General features: G+C 47.4%; 1 protein-coding gene across 3 annotated transcripts in view; it reads right to left on the reverse strand.

The window, feature by feature from the left end:
• The window catches only part of CRPPA (CDP-L-ribitol pyrophosphorylase A), a 251,747-nt gene that overhangs the window by 198,148 nt on the left and 39,621 nt on the right, over positions 1-13,978 (reverse strand). For 2 of the 3 annotated variants that reach the window (XM_088453147.1, XM_088453148.1), the window contains exon 3: positions 6,510-6,659. The exons of the other annotated variant lie outside the window; for it this stretch is intronic. In XM_088453147.1, coding sequence (XP_088309273.1) covers positions 6,510-6,659 — 150 coding nt within the window. The remainder of the gene's footprint in view (positions 1-6,509; positions 6,660-13,978) is intronic. 3 annotated transcript variants of the gene reach the window in all.

The following is a 13,978-nucleotide window of genomic DNA, read 5'->3' on the forward strand; positions in this document are numbered from 1 at the left end:
GAAGCAAAGTTGTCAAATGTGTTGAAATGTGGAGGGAGAGCCAGAAGGACGATAAATGACAGCTACTGTATTCAGAAGTGAACAAGTGGGAAGAGATGAATAGCATGAACCTCCAATGAAGAGAATGAAATGGACGGTTCTGACGGAATGAGTTGGTGGAGGATAGTAGGACCCCAACACCACCACCATGGAGATCCCCGAGCCGGGGTGTGTGAGAGGTTGTGAAGCCCCCATAGAAGATAGCTGCAGGAGCAGTGGTGTCAGAGGGTGAAATCCAGGTTTCAGTAATGGTTAGGAGATTCACGGAGTTGGAGATGAAAAGGTCATGGGTGGGGTGCAGCTTGTTACAGACTGATCTGGCATTCCAGAGGGCACAGGAGAGAGGGATAGAGTTTGTTGGGGAAGATGTGAATGAGATTATCAGGCTGGCAGTATCACTGAGGTTAGATTCATTTGAAGATTAGAGATGAAGTGAGAGTAGTGATGGTGCGGACTCCTGAGGGAAACTGCAGGTGGTGGTCAGGAAGGGAGTTCAGTGTGAAGTGGATGAAGGTGACAGGTGACACGGAGAGGAGGTAAGGAGCAGGGCTTAGTGATGGGGTAGGAGGACCATTGTGGGGGAGAAGTGAATTACAATGGAGGAACAGGAGAGGTGGGAGAGAGAAGCAAAGGTGTGGAAGTGAGACAGAGGAGAGAAGGGGAGGATAAGGTGGAGGAGACTGAGGGGTGGGGGGGGGTACACAGGTGGAAACGGGGTAGAAGAACACTGAGCAAGGGGGTAGATGTAGCGGAGATGGTCATGTTGTGGATGAGGTAAATTGGGAAAGGAAAACTGGAAGTAAAATGAGGTAATAAAAAAAAAATGACATATACACCAAGGGCAGATTTACTAAAGTTTCTAAAGCAGACAAGTGGTGGTGTTGCCCATAGCAACCAATCAGCTTCTGCCTATCATGTTCTAGGACGCAAAAGAGGAATCACAGCTAGAATCTGATTGGTTGTATCTTCTAGGCAGGCATTCTACTAGACTTTGGAGCACGTCCATTCAGCCAGAAGAGCCTTAGGGCGTGACATATGAATGATTGCATACAATATGCAGTCATTTACATAGATAATCACATAATTACCGGCATTTGTGTCTACAGGAATCCTGCATTTAAATCTAGCTGGAACAGCTCAGCGATAATCAGCTATCCCGGCTAAGTCTTCATTTCCGGATTTATTGCCCTGCTGATCTAATGCACAGCCCGATGGAGTTGCCACTATCCTTCAAATCCTTCTCTGGCCCATTTTGCGATATTGTAACCGATACGCTACCATGACTGACATCATCTAAAGATGGCGCTAGTATCAGGGGCAAAGCTACAGATACTACGCTTTCCGAAGTTTTATACACATCGAAACCTATGGGGACTGCTGGCCAGACATTTGCTACAGAACCGCGCAGTACATAGGGGGTATACAATTAGCCGTGAACGGTGAAAAACTGGCATTTTTCGCTGATTATCCCCGTTTTTCGTCTATTTTCTTTTCTCCCTAACCCATTAGTTTGGATGAAATAATAGGTTATTTTAGGATCCGTGATAAGTTTACAAACCTATGTGTTTTCGCCTTTGCGGCGATGAAAAAAATGCACTTTTCGTGGATTTCTTCTTGGGACACACCAGGTCCTGAAAAAAAAAAATGCGATAAGTGGCGGCGTCTCCAGAGAACGCTTTCCCACACTCCAGAGTCCAATAGCGGTGTGGTTTGCGTCATTCTACACGATGTTTGGATTGCACATGGCGATTTCAGGCTGCCGCCATGGAATCACAAACCATAAAGCTCCCGATGTGAAGTTACAAAAACGTGAAGTGTGTTTGCATTTTCCACCGTTCTGTTCGATACTTCTGCCGATGCACATCCAGCAGCAGCCCCGCCTTTGTTGGCGTGCATGATTAAATGTCATGTGGCTTGCTACGCACTCCCTGCACATGAGATAGAGCCATGTGTTTATAAAGAATTGCCATTTTATTGTTGTTTACATGTGAACAGCATATGGCATTGAGAAGGTGACACTGTGCAATACCTATAATAAAATGTCACTTCTCACTTGTTTTCAAGCATGGTATGAGGTATGTGCAAATGTCATGTAGCAGAGTTTCTCATGACTTCCTGCCTAAACTATACAAATTCACCTTGTTTTGGAAATTTTCTGAGAATGGTTTCAAAAAACCTTCTAAATGCAAGTTTGTAAGTCTATGGGGTAGATTTAAAGCTTCAAAAAAGTGGAGATGTTACCCAGAGCCGTCACTAGGTATGGGCGAGTGGTGCTAACGCATAGGGCATAGCATCGCTATCGCCAGGCACATCACCCTGCAGACAGAAACGCATATGCAGTGCCACCCGGAACGTCCTCTTGATGCCCCAAACGGCTGACTGTAGCCATAACTGCCCTCCAGAGCTTACCGAGGATGCTCCAAGCAGTGCTGTGGTTCCTGTCACTGGTGGGCCCCCCATGGCATGACGTCATGCGCTGAGGGGGCGTGGCCTGCACCGGGCGCCGTAACCTGAAGAAGTGTTACTCATAACAACCAATCAAATCTGTCTATCATTTTCTAGAATAGCTACAATCTGATTGGTTGCAATGGGCAACACCACCATTTTTCATTATTAGAAGCTTTAATAAATCGACCCCTATATTTTTACACTTTTTCTTTACCTAAACCAGATTTCATACAGTATAGCCAAAGGGTCATCTTTGTCTAACTTATTTGGTTAGATACACTCTTTTGAAGAGAGTGTCTAACCCACAAAGTTAGTTAGGCAGAGGAATATATTTGCAAAAAACATAACCCTTTGGTGTAAATTTACTAAGATGGGAGTTCTATTTAAGAAGTGATGTTGCCCATAGCAACCAATCAGATTCTACTTCTCATTTATCTAGCACCTTCTAGAAGATAATACCTGGAATCTGATTGGTTGCTATGGAATCTGATTGGTTGCTATGAGCAACATCACTTCTTACTAGAACATATCTTAGTACATTTACCCCTTTGAGTCTATTCCATGGTTACTGGGCAGGTGGGCTTTATTCTTCAAGTATATCAAAATAACACATGTATGAGAAAATACAGATTGTTTAACAGTAATCATGAAAGTCTAAAACAATTCTGTTCCTATGGATCAGGGGTTCCCAACCACGGTCCTCAAGGCACACTAACAGTCCAAGTTTTAAGGATAGCCATAGTTGAGCATAGGTGACTTAGGCCCTCATTCAGAGCCGTACGCTCTGAGCAGAGCGCACGCTCTGAATGAGGGCCACCCTCCATGAAAATGGAGCGTCCTCCTGGACGCTCGTATAGCTGTGGGTCACCACCCACAGCCTATACGAGCGTGCAGTTTGATGGCCGCGATGGTCTTGACCATCGCGACCATCGAAACTGCGAGCCGGAGCCTGCGGTTGAGGTTTTCAACCGCAAGCCCCGGAGTGATTTTGGCTCTATCAGAGCCAAAATCACTCCCACTGACATCACTAGTGATGTCAGTGGGCCGGCTTCTGACGGGAGGCGTTCCCGTGGGAACGCCCCGTCAGGGAGGCACGCCCCTGGCACGCCCACCAAAGGGGGCGTGCTGTCAATCAACATCGACAGCACGCCCCCTTTGATCAGACACAACGAGCGAAGGAAAGTCCTTCGCTCGTCGCATCTGGCGCATGCGCACGACGGAGCTCCCGCCGTCGTGCGCATGCGCAGAGCACAACATCGACCCACTTGCGAGCGGACAGCCGCTTGCGAGTGGGTCTGAATCAGGCCCTTAATTAGTACCTTAGTTATTTTGATTTAACCATCTGTGCATAAGCATAGATATCACTAATGCCAGGACTGTTATACTGCTTTTAGACCAAAATTCCGGGTCTGACCCGGAGGGTGGAACAGGGTTCCAATCCCGCTCAGACCTGTAATTTCCCTGGCGCCGACCCGAGATATTCCCGAGCCAGCGCCGTTCACACCAGAGACCCGGCTTTTCCGGCGTTGAAGTGGACGCTTGGAGATGACGTTTTCTCCAAGCGCCACTGAAGCCGGCCAATCGGCAGGCATGCGGCACGATCCAGGTCACCGTGACCCGGATCGCGCCGTTTACACTGCAGAGTTTCACGGGTCATTCCCGTGTTTAACCCTGCAAGTTACCTGGGTTGGATTGCCAGGTCACTCGACCCAGGAAACCAACCCTGTCCCCTTTTACACCAAGGAGCTACCCGGACTAACCCTGCAATAACCTGGGTTTTAGCTCTGGTGTAAAAGGGGTATAAGTGTGCCTTTAGGATCGAGGTTGGGAATCACTGCTATGGATTGTTCACCTGAGGCACAGACGTGGATGCATTCACCAGTCGAACAACTGACTCTGAACTAAAATGCTTTTATTCTATGTAAAGCAATCTGACTCATTATCTAAATGAAAGTTTTCAATTATCTCAGGTTCCATTAGCGATGCCAGGAAACATCAGGTTTGGGGCATTAATGAGGGAAGATCAAAAAAAAAAGTTAATTGGTGCTCAGTAGACAATCTGGATGTGTTGTGACATTGTAACTCCACGGATATTTCCCTCGTTATTACAATAATGTGCCCGTTCTCTTTGAAGTAGGAAGTTATGCATTTCGTGGTGAATTTAATTATATATTTCAATGCGACAACCTAGATTTTTTTAACTGATTCCGGTGTTCTGTCATACAATTTAAAGCACTTGTCTAATGTAACTGTGACCAGTTTCCTGGAGTCTATTACTGAACCAGATGGAAAACATACAATGTTCCTGCTTACTGTAAAAAAAACAAATATTGTTTTTTTATAATATAGATGACTTTTGTCCTCAAATAACACCGACGGGTTTGGTCATCACAGAACAACATAGGAAAACGACCCAAGCCCATCACGTAGAGGGGTGTATTACGTAAATCACCCTGCCTCCCGCACTGTATACCTGCATCTCCCCCTCTATGGCACAACCACCCCTCCACAAGGTGACACCACTCTCTCTCTCTTTGTGGTTTGGACCAATGCCGGGAGGAGAACCATGGATGTCAAAAACAATGGGTTCCTAGGCTTCATGCAGAGGATAACTTGCTGACAGGCGTGATATATGAGCAGCTAATTAAGATAAAAGATTCAGCTGCATTATACATTATATACCGGGAGGGTGGTTTATTTATTTAACCAAGTGGCTAGGGATGTGGAACAGTCTTTTACAGACATATGGCAAGGTTCGCATGGCAACTTTTCAATAAGAAGGCATACACATGGCATTGAAATAAAAACCACCTAAAAAGCCCTAGACAAATCACTACGTTGCTCTTGCTTTACATAGGGTTCAAAGTTGTTTCTCAAAGTCTCACTGCGGTGTAGTGTGCTATTTACTTAATGAGTTTTCCCATGGATCCCTATTATACTGTAGAGGGCGCTAACACTTCTGAAAGAACTGGGTTTTACTTGTCATAGTACTGTCCACCATGCCTGCTAATTATCCTGATTTTCATAGGCAGTCCCATCATTTTTTCGAGAGTTATGGCGCCAGTCAAAATGGGTGTGTGTTTTGGTTAGACCTGTGCTATGGCCTATTTTGTCCCGATTTTCCATTACAGGACGTTGGTAGGAATTCTACATAATGTTGCACCATACACAGAGGACCTCATTCAGAGTCGGTCGAAGCGGCCGCACGGTCGTACGCAGCCGATGTTCGCTTAACTGCGCATGCGTACAGTTCGCAATGCGCGTGCGCAAACTAGCGGCTACGATCAGAAATTTCTCTCTCCTTGAACACCGCCAGGTCGGTAGTTTGAGTGACAGATTGCGGCATTTGTGGGTGGTAACAGGGGCAGGTGCTTGAAAACGGGGGTGTGGAGATCCGAACACAGGCGTGCCTCATTATGCGAACGGCGTTTAATGGGAGTGCATACGGTTTATGGGAGTGCATAATTAAGAAAGTAGTGTCATGGCACACGTGACAGGGGAGGTTTTACACTGACATGATCGTAGAGCTTAAGAGAGGGTATGGTCAACCTTAAGCTCTACGACCAGTTCCGATGGTTACCGATGCTCGCGATTAATCCTTAAATAGCCAGAGATGACGTGCTATGCGTACGAGATGTGGGCGTATTTTTACCGGTCCGACTGCATCCACCCCTTGGTCGGCCAGCTAACGATCCGACCTTAGGGACGCAACATGCGTGTGCATCATTTGCATATCCGGACCCTTTTCCTATACGACCGTGCGGCCGCAACGACTGACTCTGAATGAAGTCCAGAATCTCATATGCGACCGCACACATTGTCACAGTGCATGATTAGATATCGGCATATAAATACATTACCCTCCTTACTCCTCAATGCACTCCAATTAGGTTCCTAACTTTGCTTCACCTTGGGCAGAATGACTGGCGTCAGAACTTCCCGAGCTATATTAGGCTTCTTGGCAGTGCCGTCTCCTGAGAATTCTCTGAGCTCTGGATTGGAAACATGTTTTGTGCACTCACCTGAAGGTATGCTTTGTAAATGACATCAAACAGGAACGCCTGTGGCATCTCGCTAGCTCTGTGCTTAGATCGTTCCAAGGAATGGTCTAAACATCCGTCCGAGGAGGACGCAATAACCGTGGACACTAATGGCCGCACCGCACCTGCTGCCTGTGGGGGGGAGAAAACAGAAAACCACTCATTGTGTTGTGCTGTAGAGGCCGGTGAATATCCCCCTCCCACGTCTACATGGTTGTACGCGCCGATCTGAAAAGGGGAAAACAGGTGATGGAGCATTTACCGGCATACACACTGCAATGAGGAATCCATCAACACTTTGTCACGCAGGTGTTTTCCTCCGGTAGTAACTTAAGGCTAACGGATCCCTTGTGATTTGCATTGATCATATGGTCGGTTTAGATTAAATAGCAAACTAGGCCCCTGAGTGCACTTGTCTTATAAATTGCACTTATATAAAAATACGTACAGATATTTTACCATTTAGTTTGTAGGTTATTTGAGGCAGGGAGCTCCAATTTCCTCCTGTTACTGTTGCTTATATTATTGCATACCTACTAACACTGGCACTGTGTATAGAGAGACAGTGTGTGGGGTCACACCGTGCCAGGGTGTGCCCAGGACTTCAGAAGGAGCAGTACAGTTGGCAGCTCTGCATTAAGGACTTGGCTGCAACTTGCAAGGCTCTGCATTTACTGTACATGGAAGGTACTAAATAAACTATATATATTGCACCTATGGACCAAACTATACATGGACCCTCTTTATAGTCTTCATTATAGCACCCCGCACCTGTCACAACCTGTGCAGTTCCTCTTTCCTGTCTGGGGTGTCAGTCTCTGTTCTGGTGCTTCTAGCACACACCTGATACAAAAGAGCGTGCTAGAAGCACCAGAGCAGAGAGTGATACCCCAGGCAGGAAAAGAGGAACTGCACAGGTTGTGACCGGTGCAGGGTGCTAGAATGAAGACTACCTTTATTGGATGCCAGCCATAAGAAGCAGTGCAGCTCTTCCACATGTACCCTTCTTCAAGCATTACCCATATTGTCCTCTATATTCACATTCAGTCACCCACATAATCAGAGCACAGTTGAGATACATTGGAATCGACCCATTATCAATGTATATGGTCACAGCACTGAATTGTTAGGCACTGCCTATATTTGGCTCTTGTGGTTGATCCATATAAACAAATCTTACAAATTAAACCCACATACAAAATAAATGCCCCATGGCACACTTCCGCATTCAGCCATGGCGGCTCAGTGAAACGAATCTTGTGGCGTGCTTTTTGAATGTTGTATTTGATAAATGTATAGGTGAAACACTCAAGCCCTGAAATAGAGCCATCACTTTTTTTTTTCCAAAATCTTGCATGTAAAAGATATTTTGACCATACCGAACAATACCTGTGTAAGCAATATGAAGCTTAATCAATATTTGATCCAGAACCTATTAATAATTACTTAGACCAAGAGGTTCCCAAACACGATCTTCAAGGAACCCCAACGGCAGGCTTGCCTATCCTCCCGATTATGCCGGGAGCCTCCCGAAAATCGGAAAATCGGGTGCAGCTCCCGGCCCCTTGGAAAGGCAGGCAAGCCTCCCGGCAGCTGCCGCTCCCCCCGACCCCCCCCCCCCGCGATTAATAGTTGAACCCCAACAGCGGAGGGGGCCGGTGACGCTTTCAAACTCAATCACGTCATTTTGGCCGCGCCCCCTGCTCCACAATGCCTGTATTATCAGCACTGTTTATCGGGGGCGGGGCCAAAATGACGCGATTGCATGGCCCAGCCCCCACAAATGCCCGTCACATGTCTGGCCACTCCCCCTTGTCCCAGCCACACCCCCTTGTCCCGGCGAACAGTCTAAATTCGTCCTCATGTATATGCACAGACACGAAAACACACTGGGGTACATTCTCAACAGCAGCCAAATGACCTACCAGTATGTTTTGGACTGTGACAAGAAATCAAGTACCCAGAGGAATTCAAAACAAAAACAGTGGAGAACATACAAACTCCACACAGGTAGGGCCCCTGGTTGGGAATCGAACCAGTGCTGTGAGCAAAAGTAGTGTAGTGTGTCTTAGGGGGAGACGTATCAAATCTTGAAGAGAGGTAAAGTGCCAACCCATCAGCTTCTGTCATTTTTCAAATTACAGTTTGGAGCTGATAAGTTGGTACTTTTAGTATTATTATCCTTTATTTATATGGCACAAGGGTTCCGCAGCGCCTTACACAGTACATAAACAAGAAAACAGTGAACAACAGTACAACACAATGCAGGACAAGGACATAGTTTATATACATTGCTGCAATAGTGATTTTAAGACTCAAAAAAGCAGCAGGGCGTCAGCAACCAAGTGTTATGTGCCCTTGTGAGGAGTTAGGAGTAGAAGATCGTATGATTAAGGGAAGGAGAAGCACAAGAAGGAAGAGGATCCTGCTCGTAAGAGATGACATTCTAAAGGGGAGGGGCAGACAGACAACGTCGGGATCCCGTCACCAGTATCCTGACAGCTGGCATCCTGAAGGTAAGTATCGGCAGTTAGGGGAGGGTTAGGGTTAGGCACTAGGGGAGGGAGGGTTACCTTCTATACCCCACTGTCTATGCACTCCAGTGACCCCTAGTGGATGAAGAAGAAATAGGGGGGAGGTTAGGTTTAGGCACCGGGGAAGGAGTGTTAGGTTTAGGGTGCGGGGAGGGGGAGAGGTTAGGTTTAGGCACCGTGAAGGGATGGTGCGGGGAGGGAGAGGTTTAGGAACTTGGTGGGAGGTTAGGTTTAGGAACTAGGGGGAGGTTAGGTTTAGGCGCCAGTGAGTGTTAGGTTTAGAGTGAGGGAGGGGGAGAGGTTAGGATTAGGCACCATGGAGGGAGGGTTAGGGTAGAGGTTAGGGTTAGTGCTAGCATACTTACCTATGTGTCGGGATTCTGACTGTCGGGATGCCGATTTCGGTATTCTGACCAGCGGCATCCCGACCGCCGACAATCCATACCCATCCCCTTTTAAGCTTAGCCCGTAGTCCGATCCAAGCTCGCGGTGGAGCAGGTTACACGGTAGGGCACATATGGGGTTTATTACAAGAATCTGGAACGTGATCAAGACCAGAACAGAAAAGTATAACTGAGAATAAATATGTGAATGCCTTCCAAATTACAGTTTACAGTTTCTCTAACGTGATAATACATGTCCCAAATTAGCATGGTAGAAAATCCTAACTAAACAATGTAAGAGTTATTTATTGTTACACTTCCATTCTATATACTGTTGCATTTGCTTGGACTGAAAATGACTTCTCAGCAAGTTCTAGTTAAGTTTTGTTTTTTAACGTGAAACGTCCCAGACACGCACTATTGAAAGTATAGAAAACTTTTAAGTGGACCTGCCACCGTCACAAAGTGGCAGCTGCTATAATGGGCTAAAAGTAATGGGGTGCGGAGTTGTAAATAAGTGCAAGTTTAGCGTTAAACTCGAACATGTAATAGGCTGCGAGAACATGCAATGCATGTTTCTCGCATTTACACAACTCGTATGGTGCAAAGTCGAATCCAACAGTTTAACCATGGAAAACATACAACTTGCCCAAAGCAATAGAGTGCGAGTTTTTAACTTGCACAGAATTACTTAAATAAAACTCACAAAATAATAGACCTGCTTCAGGCTAGCGAGTTTAGTCTGAGCAGCGAGTTTAGTCTGAGCAGCGAGTTTAGTCTGAGCAGCGAGTTTAGTCTGAGCAGCGAGTTTAGTCTGAGCAGCGAGTTTAGTCTGAGCAGCGAGTTTAGTCTGAGCAGCGAGTTTAGTCTGAGCAGCGAGTTTAGTCTGAGCAGCGAGTTTAGTCTGAGCAGCGAGTTTAGTCTGAGCAGCTGTGTCTATAGCAGAAGCCCTCGCACTACAGCAGAAGCCCTCGCACTACAGCAGAAGCCCTCGCACTACAGCAGAAGCCCTCGCACTACAGCAGAAGCCCTCGCACTACAGCAGAAGCCTTCGCACTACAGCAGAAGCCCTCGCACTACAGCAGAAGCCCTCGCACTACAGCAGAAGCCCTCGCACTACAGCAGAAGCCCTCGCACTACAGCAGAAGCCCTCCCACTACAGCAGAAGCCCTCACAGATCAGCGAGATCCATGAAAGCTTCTGTCTGTAAAAATGTAAAGTAAGTGTAAAAATAAAGGAAAAAAAAAATGCCCCCCCTCCCCCCCGCCACACTTCCAAAACATAACCAGCACCGAGCTCTGTGAGACAGTCCTGATTGTGGAAATACAGGGAAAAAAATAGGTGTCCCCCGTATATTTTCATCAAACAGCACCAGGCTCTAAATAGCATGGGTACAATGCCGGGGGACACTCTTCACGGGGTTCCCCGGCCAAACAATTATACAACTTACACTAGTCAGTCTAGGCCAGGATATCTGGGGAGGTGGGGACCCCCCAATAAAAGGATTCTCTCTCCCCAAGACACACACACTGTATGTTGTATATTTTTCTTCCACATACTAGAATAATAATCTTGTAAAGCCTGTCCCATCTCCAACATACATGTGCAGTGGGAGCTGGGAAGCGTGCCACCCCTATAAAGGCTCCCACTGCTAGGGAGACAGGACAAACCCACCATGAATGGGTAAGGTAAGTATACTGCAACGGAAAGAGGTTGGACAGGGCAGCACAGAGCAGCAGGCAGAGGGGGAGGGGGGAGTAGGTGCTGAGTGGGACAGAGCAGCAGGCAGAGAAGGGGTGGGGCAGTACGGAGCGGGGGCTGGGACAGGGCAGCACAGAGCAGCAGGCAGAGGGGGAGGGGGGAGTAGGTGCTGAGTGGGACAGAGCAGCAGGCAGAGAAGGGTGGGGCAGTACAGAGCGGGGGCTGGGACAGGGCAGCACAGAGCAGCACGCAGAGGGGGAGGGGGGAGTGGGTGCTGAGTGGGACAGAGCAGCAGGCAGAGAAGGGGCGGGGCAGTACAGAGTGGGGGCTGGGACAGGGCAGCACAGAGCAGCAGGCAGAGGGGGAGGGGGGAGTGGGTGCTGAGTGGGACAGATCAGCAGGCAGAGAAGCGGTGGGGCAGTACAGAGTGGGGGCAGAGGGCCTGATTCAAACCCGGTCGCAAGCGCTGAGCGCTCGCAACCGGGTCGATGGTGGCACAGAGCGCATGCGCAATCCGTCGCTCCGGGTCTTGCACCAAAGGGGGCGTGCTGTCGATGTTGAGTGACAGCATGCCCCTATTGGTGGGCGGGCCGGGGGGGGGGGGGTGGCTGCCCAAACAGAGGCATTCCCATGAGAACGCCTACCGTTTGGGGCCGGCCCCACTGACATCACGAGTGATGTCAGTGGAGAGATTCCGGCTCTGTTAGCGCTGAAATCTCTCTGGGGCTTGTGGCAACGAGATCCTACCACAAGGGTCTCGTTGCAAGCCTGATGGTCGCGATGGTCTTGACCAACGCGACCATCATCATGGCCGCTCGCTATAGCTGTGGGTGGTCACCCACAGCTATACGAGCGACCAGGAGGCCGTTTAAAAAAAAAAAGAAAAAAGACCGGCCCTGATTCAGAGCGAGCGCTCTGTCAGAGCAACCGGCTCTGAATCAGGGCCAGAGTGGGAAGGAGCAATGAAGGGGAGGGGCAGTACGGAGCGGGGGCTGGGAATGGGAAAACTGGATCCCTTTACTAGTTAAATATAATTGTGTATTTTTATTTGTAAACAAAACTCACATTTACTTTAAAGTAAGAACTTGTACTATAAAAAAAAAAAATATAACATTTTCAATGTTTCTTCCCGATTAATAGCTGATCAAAACAATGGAACTATCAATGTAGCAGATTTTATGCTCTCCTGTATATTGTTATTATTTTCAAACCAAAACATTGAATGATTGCCGATTGTGGTCCATTAATGCATCATTAATAGTACCTTCCGCTTAAAAGTTAATTTACCGTCTTATTTACTGTGGGAATGCGTGTTTGTGTGACGGCGGCTGTGCAGTGTTCCGTCATCGGGTACGTTGCATGTGTGTGTTTTCTTACATGTAATTTAAGGACCAATAACATGTTTTTGCTTAATGTGCGTTAAACTAAACTGCACTGCCGCATTCCATATTAGCGCTAATGTAAACAATGTATCCTTGTGGCAGAATCAGCTCATTGTTTCATTTCACTCTTGGCCGGATTTTGTACAAGGAATTTGTCAGTTCCATTCTTCATGAAGCCGCTGCTATAGAGCACTGTAAAGTGAGCAAGATGTGGGAAAGCCTAAATAAAGATACTAGTCATAGCGTTTACACGATACAGCACGTATTTTACCCCGAAACGGACTCGCATAAATAAAATGACCGCGCTCTGCGGCCAATCATTCTCTGCCTACCACGTGCTGCAGCCAATAGGTTTCTGCCGTGTCTCTCCCTCCAATAGCCAGAAGAGACTATAAGAAGAGGAGTAATTGAGCATTGACGCCTTAAGGTGCCCATCCACTAGAGTAGACGATTAATTTGAGCGATTGAACGATAACGATCGTTCATAAATCGTTTGCATAAATGTCTAAAACGACCAGCGATATCATATTTTATATTCTGTTTGTAGGATACTTTTTTTCTTATGAGTTAACTACCCCACCAATGCAAACCAAACCCCTCTTCCCCCCCAAAAAAGTGTTGTGTGTAAAGCACAAAATATAATATACAGACAGTCCAAAACCCAGGGCCGTAGCTAGGGTAGTGCGGCCGGTGCCATCTCACAGGGCACCACAGGTCAGGGGGCGCTGTTTGGGTCTGTCATATTTCTGTTTATTATCATTCTCACTTGTAGCTTCCTCTTATTTCATCCCCAGCATCTCCTGGCCTCCCCTATCTCTTCCCTGGCCCTTCCCCATGAGGCCATGACCCTTTTTTGGGTGCATTATGTCCCTTTGAAAAATTAGGGGGGCGCCAATGCTCTTTCTGGCACAAGGGCCCCAAAAAGTCTAGTTACTGCTCTGCCAAAACCGCATTGTAGTTTGCGATAATAATACCGCCCAAATGTAATATATAGCACATTCAGGGACAGAGGCTCCGAAAGTAAATTGTCACCTACGGCGGCCACATCTCTTCTCTCCTCTATTGGAAGCCTATAAGCTACAGCGGCAAACGCCATCTTCATATGGCAAGGTCAGAAACAGGCAGGATACAAGATACCACGAAATAGACCCACAGTACTAGGTAGCTACAACTAAAATGAGCAGTGAGAAGTGTCGCTGCAGGCAACCAATCAAAGCGCTAGGCAGGAAGCAAAGCGCCCATAGACAGATCAGCCACACTGTAAATATCTGCACGTCTCATGAGAGACGACCACTGCAACCGGCACTAGAAGAGACATTTCACAGTGGAGCAATGTCTGCGACCACTGTAGGTGACAGTTTCTCCACTCTGGCATCAATTCACTAAAACTAGTGAGATCAGAGAGACGAGGAACAATGCGCGGTCCATTAACCAATACAGTGCCTTCTTCT

The sequence above is a fragment of the Taudactylus pleione genome, unplaced genomic scaffold (assembly GCF_031769625.1).
Source record: "Taudactylus pleione unplaced genomic scaffold, aTauple2 ptg000571l, whole genome shotgun sequence".
NCBI lineage: Eukaryota > Metazoa > Chordata > Amphibia > Anura > Myobatrachidae > Taudactylus > Taudactylus pleione.